The sequence below is a fragment of the Diabrotica undecimpunctata genome, chromosome 11, assembly GCF_040954645.1.
Source record: "Diabrotica undecimpunctata isolate CICGRU chromosome 11, icDiaUnde3, whole genome shotgun sequence".
Lineage (NCBI taxonomy): Eukaryota > Metazoa > Arthropoda > Insecta > Coleoptera > Chrysomelidae > Diabrotica > Diabrotica undecimpunctata.
The window spans coordinates 8,098,141-8,108,490 of NC_092813.1; the positions used below are offsets into that span (position 1 = coordinate 8,098,141).

Consider the following 10,350-nt stretch of genomic DNA (forward strand, 5'->3'; position numbering starts at 1 on the left):
TTCTCTTAACATCACAACTCTTCAGGTCAGATGCATGCACAGGGGTCTAACTATGCTGTCCTTATTTATTACACTCACATAGTTTCAGTCCACAATTGTTATCCTCCATGTCCCTTTTAGGCAAACCAAGCTTATCAAACCTTTCCAAATTACCCACCATTGATCAAACTATTGTATTGTTGCATTTTCTATTTATTATTACGATAAATTTTAATAGCAAAAGTTGGTTATTTTTTCTATATTACTAAATGTAAATTTTGATCAACAGAATCAACTGGCTGTTCCATTGTATTTCAATTTTTTTTTATTTAACAATAAATGTATAGTTGTGTGGACATTACTGCTGTAACATTATTTCTTTTGTTGCTTATATTAATTTTTATTGATAAATTGTGAGAAAATCAATTTATTTTTATATATAAATTTTATAACATTAATAACCTTTTCAAAGAGTAAATAGTGTTTCATTAAGTATATACAATACAAGGGTTTGCCTGTGAAAAAAAACTCAGGATGAATTTAAAAAAATATATTTAATATACCAAAAATTTAAATAATTTATTATTGTTGTAAACAATGTAATTATCTGCTCTACACAAGAAGCAACTGCAGTAGCATAGCAGTAGGTAGATTTTAAAATTATATCCGTGGTTTGAAGACAATTTGGAATAAGTGACAATATATTTCATGTTAAAAGAGATCAAATGGTAAAATTTAATAAAACATATTATAAATTGATCATCAAATAATTTTTGTATTACAACAAAGCTAGCATGTCATAAATTTGTTTAACAGTTGATTTGTAAAGATATATTTATACCTTCAAGAGTTAAAGCTATAAGAAACATTGAAGATTCAAAACCAAGTTAAAAAAACATTTGTTGTTAAATATAAAGCAATTTTTAAAAGACACAGTTTAATAATTTTTATTTGTTAGAATTGTATAAACATTATTATTGTATTTTTTATACTCTATAAACATAATGTTACTTGGAGTTAATACATCAACACATAAATATTTCTTTAAAAGTTTACACTTCAAAAGGCCCAAGTACAAAATTTAATTGATGTCACAGATCCAAATTTATCTTTCACCATCTACATTCACTTTTTATTTTCACAAGAATAAATGTTACACCCTCTTACTAACACCAATAAAGTACTTTATGAGTAATATTCCTCAACTTCTTTAATAAGAGGGTATTGAAAATTCGTTAAAGCAGCACATAACTGAAATATCACTGTTATTTGAGACATGTAAAAATTTGCAATTTGCTGCAATATATTGTAACACTTTATTCTTCGGATCGCCCTCTCAACATGTATCCTAGCTTTTGCTATGGTTTCTGTTTCATACACCTGTTCCGCTGTAAACTGAGGGGTACATAGAAAAGGAGGAATATTTAAGTGTACCCCCTCAGGCAATAAATCTTTAATTAAGAAACCTTTATCCGCTAGAATAACATCACCATAGGTCATTGGGTCTAGAATGCCACAGTTTTTAACAATTTGTTTATCAGAAGTGGATCCAGGATAGGCAATGCTAACATATGTGATGACACCATTTGGTGCTACTCCTACAAGAACCTTCCAGGTGTTATGATGCTTATAAGAACTATATGTTAATTTTTGTTTTCCATGCTAGTGGGAGTAACTGAGTACACTTCTGTACAATCTAAGATGATTCTACAATTTCTAAATGATGAAAATGCAGTTGGAAGGCATGCTTGATTTTTTTTTCTTGAGGGAACCTTTTCCATTAGTTGTGTTCAAGATAGTGGCTGCATAATTATTAAAAAGGGGAAATGTCAAGGTTGCCAATAGCAACTAATAATTAATCTGTATCATCTCTGTGTGTGTCAAGCGAGAATAAAAAAGTCAGATCTTGAAATTCATTTTGTATAATTTTAATATAAGAATTTTTTACATTACGAATAGATAAATCATCACATCATATCTAAGAAAAAGAACAAACAAACATTGGTCCTTCGAGCCGGATATTTGTGCTATTCCACGCCATACAACCTACAAGATCAGCCGACAACGTTGAACGAGACAGTCGCAGAAATACATCGAGTGCTCCTTTGCCCCAGGCTTCAAGTCAAGTATACAATCCGATTAAACACATACTGACGATTTCACTGAACGGGACATCGAATCATCAAAAATTAGGGAAGTGAGCTTTTGTTCCTTACTTATCTGCCTTTCATTTCAATTTTCTAACTTAGACTTCTTCAATCTTGAAATTTATTGTTCATTGTTAGTTTACTTTGACACATAATAGTTAAAACATTTAAATTTGAATTAAAATGGGGGATTTGCCTACGTTAAAAAAGATAAGAGCATCTCTTAAAGTGCGATTAACCTCATTTATTTATTAAATTCATTGATAGGGACTCAACCCACGGTGAGATGAATGAGCCAACTCGCGCTGAAATTGAATTGCGCATCGAAAACGCGAATAGTATTCATACTCAATATCAAGAAACCCAATTAAAAATAGAAAGTTTACTGGACGCAATAACTGAGGAAGAAATAAATTACAGAGAAACGTTAGAAACATCATTTTATTCAGTTATAATTAAGGCAAAACAACTGTTGACAACAACCTCAGCTAGTGCCTCCAGTACATCTAGTCCTACTAGTGAACATTTTGCATTCAATCATACATATACAACCTCCAATATAAAACTTCCTTCTATTGAATTGCCAAAATTCAGTGGCAACATAGAAGAATGGTTAGATTTTCATAACTTATTTGATTCGTTAGTTATAAAAAATAATAGTATATCTGAAATACAAAAATTACATTATTTAAGAGCATGCATAACAGGTTCTGCTGAGAGAGTCATTGCTTCTATACCTCTCTCTGCTTCTAATTTTACTGTTACATGGAATCTTTTGGTTGAGAGATATTCTAACAAGGAATTGTTGTTGCATAACCATATTAAAGCCATCTTCAATTTAAAGGCAATCAATAAAGAAGGTTCATTTTCAATCAGAAATTTAATTGATAAATTTTGTAGCAATCTTAGAGCTTTGGAGGCATTAAAACAACCAGTCGAATAATAACCAGGTAATGCAGTTTCTTCTAAAAGCAGAATCTTATCACTTAATCCCTTTTTAGATCCAGAAGGATTACTCAGGGTCGGTGGTAGATTAAGTAATTCAAACTTTTCTTATCAAAAGAAACATCCTATTCTAATTCAATCTAATCATAAGTTTACTATTCTATTTTTCCGTCAAGAGCATTTCAAGCTGTGCCATGCAGAACCTCAACATCTCCTAGCTCACGTGCGTGAGAAATGTTGGCCTTTACATGGAAAATCATTGGATAGGAGAACGGTTCGCGAATGCTTGCGTTGCTTTCGCTTCAATCCCGATCAAGTTAATCCCATCATGGGAGATCTTCCCCAATCAAGAGTCACCCCCTCATTTCCATTTGCTGTTACAGGAGTTGATTATGCTGGTCCATTTGCCCTCAGAACTAGTCGTCATAGGGGTGCTTCTTCATATAAAGGTTAAATTAGTTTATTTGTTTGCCTATCGACAAAGGCCATTCATTTAGAGGTGGTATCGGATCTTTCCACCGAAGCCTTTATGGCGGCAATAAAACGATTTATAGCTAGAAGGGGCAAACCATGTCAGATGATGAGTGATAACGGAACCACATTTGTGGGTGCCAACAATTCTTTGTTGGAATTGGGTAAATTTTTGAAAACCAATGGTAATAAATTCCCTGATATGTGTGCTAAATCTGATATAAATTGGAAGTTCATATCGGCTCATTCTCCTCATTTTGGCGGTCTCTGGGAGGCTGGAGTCAAATCGGTGAAGGCTAACCTCAAACGAGTTATGACAGATACGAAATTAGATTACGAAAGATTTGTTACATTACTAACTCAGATTGAAGGAGTATTAAATTCTCGTCCTTTGAGTGCATTGTCTTCTAACCCTTCTGATCTTTTGCCTTTGACACCAGCTCACTTCCTCATTGGAAGAGCCATGGATTCCGTTCCAGAAATAAATCTATCAAACTCATCCATTACCAGTTTGTCTAGATTCCAGCAGTTGCAGCAACTTCGCCATCATTTTTCGAAACGTTGTTCTCTGGAATACGTCTCCGAATTGCAAGAACGGAAGAAATGGAAAGTCAACCAATCTAAAATTCAGACTGACACACTCGTCCTCATCAAAGAAAGAAATTTACCTCCTTTAAACTGGTGTCTTGGGCGCGTAGAAGTTTTGCATCCCGGCGCTGATGGAGTTAGATGAGTGGTTACCATAAGAACTTCAAAAGGACTTATAAAGCGAGCTGTTACAAACATTTGTCCACTTCCGGTTCCTAGTGATCAAAGTGAAGGTGCAATCACGTCTTAAGTTCTAGAACTGTTAATGCGTCTTAGTTAAAGAACATTTGTTTGATTTTGAAACTTAAAAGTTTATAATAATTATTGAAGATGTATTTGTTTATTTTTTATTGCATGTAATGCATTTCCTCATTTACTTGCTTACCTGTTAAATTGAAAGCGATTCTTTCAAGGTGGGGGGCATGTTCAAGATAGTGGCTGCATAATTATTAAAAAGGGGAAATGTCAAGGTTGCCAATAGCAACTAATAATTAATCTGTATCATCTCTGTGTGTGTCAAGCGAGAATAAAAAAGTCAGAACTTGAAATTCATTTTGTATAATTTTAATATAAGAATTTTTCACATTACGAATAGATAAATCATCACATCATATCTAAGAAAAAGAACAAACAAACAAGTTGTTTAAATAAAATTTCATGCAAGGCATATATCCATGTCATCACAATATTAGTGACAGTCGCTGTACTGCAATTAAACCTAATTGACAAATCTTCATGTGGTAAATTTAACCTTAATTTCATCAGTGTCATTAGCATTTGGTCAATTTTGGGTAAAATTTTTACTTGTCAGTTTGCGTAATAATTTAACTCAAAACCTTCCATAGTTTCAAATAATGTTAAGTACAGAGCACTGGTTGGTATTCCTGTGTACATTAAAATATGAGCATCATTATTTTTAATTTGTTCAAAACTAAACCGACATGAAAGATTTTTTAATTTTTCACTTAATTGATTTACTTCTTCTTTAAGAAAGTAATTTTCCGCCCCTACAGATGCATTACTTCTTTCTGGTAGAGATACAGCCACTTTTTCTGTGTGGATTGATGTGGATGGACCTGGTTCAGGACTATTTGTTGATGGTCAATATCAACTGAAGATGAAGTTGCCCCTTCATCTAATGAGGAATTTATTTGCTGAGCCTGTCTTTTGCTAAAAAAAATATTCCTATTATATTAAGATATTCATTTAAATCAGATTTAAGCTTACCGTTTTTCTGGAGTAGAGAACACAAATTTTCTCTTTATGTTATGCTCAAAAATTGTAGGTCCATTTTTCCTATCTTGATCCACAAAATGACAACTACAAACTAACGAGTACTTAGATGGTTCTCTATCTTGCCTCCTGAAAACAGACCAAAATAAAGTTATTAATTTTAGCCTAACATACAAATAGCACAATTACATTTTAAATTATCTTTAAAAATCATGACAGAGACTTAGTATAAATCTGAAAAGACAATCACAGAATATCTAAAATATAAGCAATATTAAAACAAACGAATAAGTACTTTTACCTAATGAGATTGATCCACTTCTGCTTCTCTGAAATTTTCGAAGGGAATACAAAAAATTTGCATCTTTTTTGCTCACTGTAATGTTTACAGTTTGGAACGAAGCACATAACCATTTTACTAATAATGGGATGGATGTAATAATAAAATAACAGTCCTATCCTTATAAAAACGAATATCTAAAGTACTTTTGGGATAAAATCCACCTAAAAAAAATAAAAAATAAATTTAAATTTTTTTAACTTTGTAAACAAATTCAAAGATTTATTGATTAATTTTAAAATAATCGGATAAAAACAACAACAAAATACCTTGAAATAAAGCAAAAATAATTAAAGTTTTAATCCCACAGAATATAACCTCAAAATATGAACTTTGACAGTAAATATCTTAATACTTTGATACTCTTACCTCACAAATTTACGAACAACCTATAAAACCAATCGCACAGAATAGATATTTGGGAGCGAAAATCCTTATTTATTTTTTTAAATATCAAAAAAATCAACGTTTCCAAAGTCTTACGGGAGAAACACATGCAAACGAGATTTGTTTGGAAAGGTTTTCAAAATCCCCACCCATTGTGACGTCAGGACTTAGGTAGTCCATTGTCATGTGTGGATGTCATGTCACCGCTGTCGCTTGAGGTTCCGTTTGCCAAGTGCAACGTTGCCAAGGATATCCGTACATGAAAACCATACATAACAGACTAGTAAAAAGGCCGATAGAAAAGTTAAAAAAGTTAAAACATACTCTGAAGAATGTGATGGCAAAACTGCAATATGTCTAGTGTGCTTCAATTAATCACATTAAAAAACAATTTTACTTATACAGGAACTATTATTGAGCAAAAACGTATTGTGACTCAAGTGGCCTTATAGTATTGGAAGTCGTAAGTTGATAGTTTCTAGTAGAACGTTTTTATTGTTAATTACCTCCGTAAAAGTGAGTTATAGTATTTATAAAAAAATGGATGTAAATAATATATATATATATATATATATATATATTGTTATGATGTGTTTTTTGTTTGAATTATGAGCAATGAGTATTTTTAATAATATAATATATAGGGTTTTTATCGCGGTTCTCAAAGAATTAGCTTGTAAGTACTTTTTTAAATTATCTTTATTATAACTATTATGAAACACACATATATATCTAACCTAGTCAATGTAAATTTAAAATAAACTATCTTTAAACTGATATTCTTATAAAACTAATTAAATTCTATAGACAATCTAAAATTTAAACAAACTATCTTCAAAATTGAAATTGTTATGACACTAACTAAATTATATTAACAAAATTTTGTACCTTTCTTTCACTGAATGCCTAAATGAACTATTTTCCACTAAGTATATAGATTCTAATCACCACTGAATGTCTTCGTACTTCAGTTATCCTTGTTTTTTGTGAAATTACTTTTTTCAATTATCAGCTTCTACCAATTTAAGATATATTTTTCTTCACCAGCATCTATACACCACCAACCAAACCAGCAAACAGCATTTATATTTATTCTTCTTTTCAATATACCAATATCCAATTATTATAAGTTGATTTATACTAATCTCCAACCATAATATAATTTAATTTCTTCCAATATACCTTTTTTTTATCTTCAATAATTATTTGTGTATAATTATAAATGTGCATTAAATATATGCATAATTTTTAATCTTCATTTAACTCACTATATTAAACAATTTGACTATTTGTAACTGATTCACTGACTGTCTTGAAAATTCTGAACAATTTACTTCACTCTACTAACTTTCATAATAAACTGGCCTGACTTCTGACTAAAAACTTCCAAAAACTGCCTGACTTCAGACTAAAAACTCAAAAACTTTTTGACTTCAGACTAAAAACTTCCTAAAACTGCACTATCTAAAACTTTTCTGACTAAAAACTTTCAAAAACTGCCATCTTGAATCCAAATCACGGGTATTTATATCTTTTGGACATTCTAGAACCATCTCGTAAGATATCATGTTCTATTCAGTTCTATTTAATACATGTCTGAATTTTCTGGAACAAACCATTTCGCAAACATGGCCATCTCCGGAGATCCAGAGAATTCCATTCTTTTCTATTAATAATTTTGTTGACATTTAGGCTTTTCAGATCAGAATATATAATTAAATTAGTAACTAACACTCTAATTTAATAAAATACACATTTCAAACAATATATTATTATAACCCACTTTATATTCGTAAATATTTTTAAACGTCACTTCAGAGTATAAATATCTGTCAATCTCCGAGAGTATTTTTGGTTGCCTAAGCACATGGCTCACTTATATATATTTACAATATTAAAATACAACTTTTTACAATTATTATGCTAATTTATTAAAAATGCCCTCACATAAATATATTCTTATTAAATTCTCTAGTATATAACTTATTTAAAACAACCAAATATCTAATATTATGTAGTATATAACTTATAAATTATTTTCTATAAACCCTAATCGTCACAATACCCCAAAAATAATATTTAAAATAAATAATTTACTTATTATTTTTTTAAATATTAATTTTCTCATACCTTATTAAATTTAATAATTCAATTTTTTTTTATTTAAAATGTGTTAAATACATCCCTGTTCGCTGTCTATGTCAAAACAGAGAACAACGGAGCACAGTTCGGCTATTCTATGGTCAAACTGTCATGTCAAATGGAGCAATGGATGCGATATCAGAGAATAAAATATAACCTTAATTAAAAATATAATAGATATGGTGTTCTGTTTATTTATAGACAAAATCTAGGAATTATTTCTATTCAAATAACTTCATCAATATAAATTGGTAAGTTTTTTTTTTTCACTTTATTATATTAGAAAGACATTTTTATAGCAATTATAGTATCAATTTTGTGTCTAACCCCAAATTATGATTTTTAGGGTACAAATTAATTTCCATATATACAAAATTCAACAAGTATGATGTCAAATTGATTCAAAATAATGAAATCTACCATCTACCATTTACCAAATCAAGTCTATTGAATAAAATGGATATATCAGTAAGTTATTAGTGTTATTATATTTGTGTTAAAGGTATAGAAATCATTATTCAATCTCTTCATGATATTGAAAAATGTCGTTGATATGAAATATGCCTCTTAGTCTGTTCTCTGCATCTATTAACACATAACTATTTAGTCCATTCTGATTTTCAATTGTATATGGACCTTCAAACATTGGTTGTAATTTCTTACAACGGTTTTCTTTAACATTACTTTTTCTAAGTGAACGAATTAACACTTGGTCTCCTTTTTGAAATGTGATTGGTTTTTTTATATTTCGATTTTGTCTTCTGATATATTTTTCAGCTTTCCTCCTAATTCGGTTATTCACTTTCTGCATTACTTGTTCTAACATATCCTGATTATATTCACTAATCCACTTTCTGTTTCCTATATGGCCAAACATTAAATATTCTGGTACTTCCTCTGTATTCAAATTATGTGTATTATTTAAAAAATATTCTACTTGTGGTATATGTTGCTGCCAAGTTTCATGTTGGTTTTGGCACAGTATCCTTAAATATTTTATAACTTCTTTAATATATCTTTCTGCAGGATTTGCCTGAGGATGTCTGATACTTGTAAAATGAATGTTGATTCCCTTTTTCTCACAAAATGTCCGAAATTTTTGGTTGTTAAAATATGTAGCATTATCTATTATGCAATTTCTAAATGGTCCTATTTCTTCGAAAAATTGATTAATATATAATTTTAATGTTTTAACATTTGTTCTAGAGCAGGGATATAGTTTAATAAATTTTGTATATAAATCAACTATCACTAGTATATGCTTTTTTCCTGTTGGACTGAGAACTAAATTTGAAATAAAATCCATGGAAACTGTATTTAGTTTTTCATATACAACATTAGATTTATATGTGTTCTGGTTTTTGAAATTCTTTTCTTTGTTTAGTTGACATATTGGGCATTGGTTAGTAATTTCTTTTGCTATACTTATGTCATTCTTTGCAAAATAATTGTCCCTAAATAGCATCCATAGCTTTCTTGAACCAATATGCATATAATTGTTATGTAAATTTTTCAATATTTTCTTTGCTAAAGTTCTAGTTATTACATATACTTCTATGCCATTTATTATTTTATAATATACCCCATCTTTCCTAAGGACTTTTTGTTTTTCACTCAAATTGATCTGATCTCTTATAATTTCTTCTTTAGAATATAATCCAGTACTTTCTACTAATTGATTTAATCCAATTTTTATTGTTCGCTGCCCTTTTTGTGGTGTATTTTCTAACCTTGATAAAGCATCTGCCACTATATTGGATTTTCCAGAAATGTATTTGATTTCAAAGCAGTATTCACTAAGTATTAGACTCCACCGATGTATTCTACTGTTTCCATATTTGTTATTTAATATAGACGTTAAAGCTTGGTGATCTGTTTCTATTGTAAATTCATTACCCAACAAATAAAATCTTAATTTTGTGACACAGTGTATTATACTTGCTAGTTCTAATTCTGAAACTGAGTAACCCTTTTCATGTGGCTTTGTGATTCTTGAAATGAATTGTATTGGGTATTCGACCCCATCATGTATTTGTAATAATACCCCTGATAATCTCTCTATTGATGCATCTGTTCTTAGTATGAATGGCTGTGTATAGTCAGGATAGTATATTTTCA

General features: G+C 30.1%; 1 protein-coding gene across 1 annotated transcript; it reads left to right on the plus strand.

Moving 5' to 3' along the window:
- Nucleotides 1–3,600: 3,600 nt before the first annotated feature.
- On the plus strand, nt 3,601–4,275 carry LOC140452633 (uncharacterized). Its single transcript, XM_072546953.1, has one exon. It carries the CDS (start codon nt 3,601–3,603, stop codon nt 4,273–4,275), a length of 675 nt encoding a protein of 224 aa, XP_072403054.1.
- The last annotated feature ends 6,075 nt before the right edge of the window (nt 4,276–10,350 follow it).

Excerpts from the sequence above, each read along its gene's own strand:
- LOC140452633 (XM_072546953.1), top strand. The coding sequence starts at position 3,601 with ATGGCGGCAATAAAACGATTTATAGCTAGAAGGGGCAAACCATGTCAG.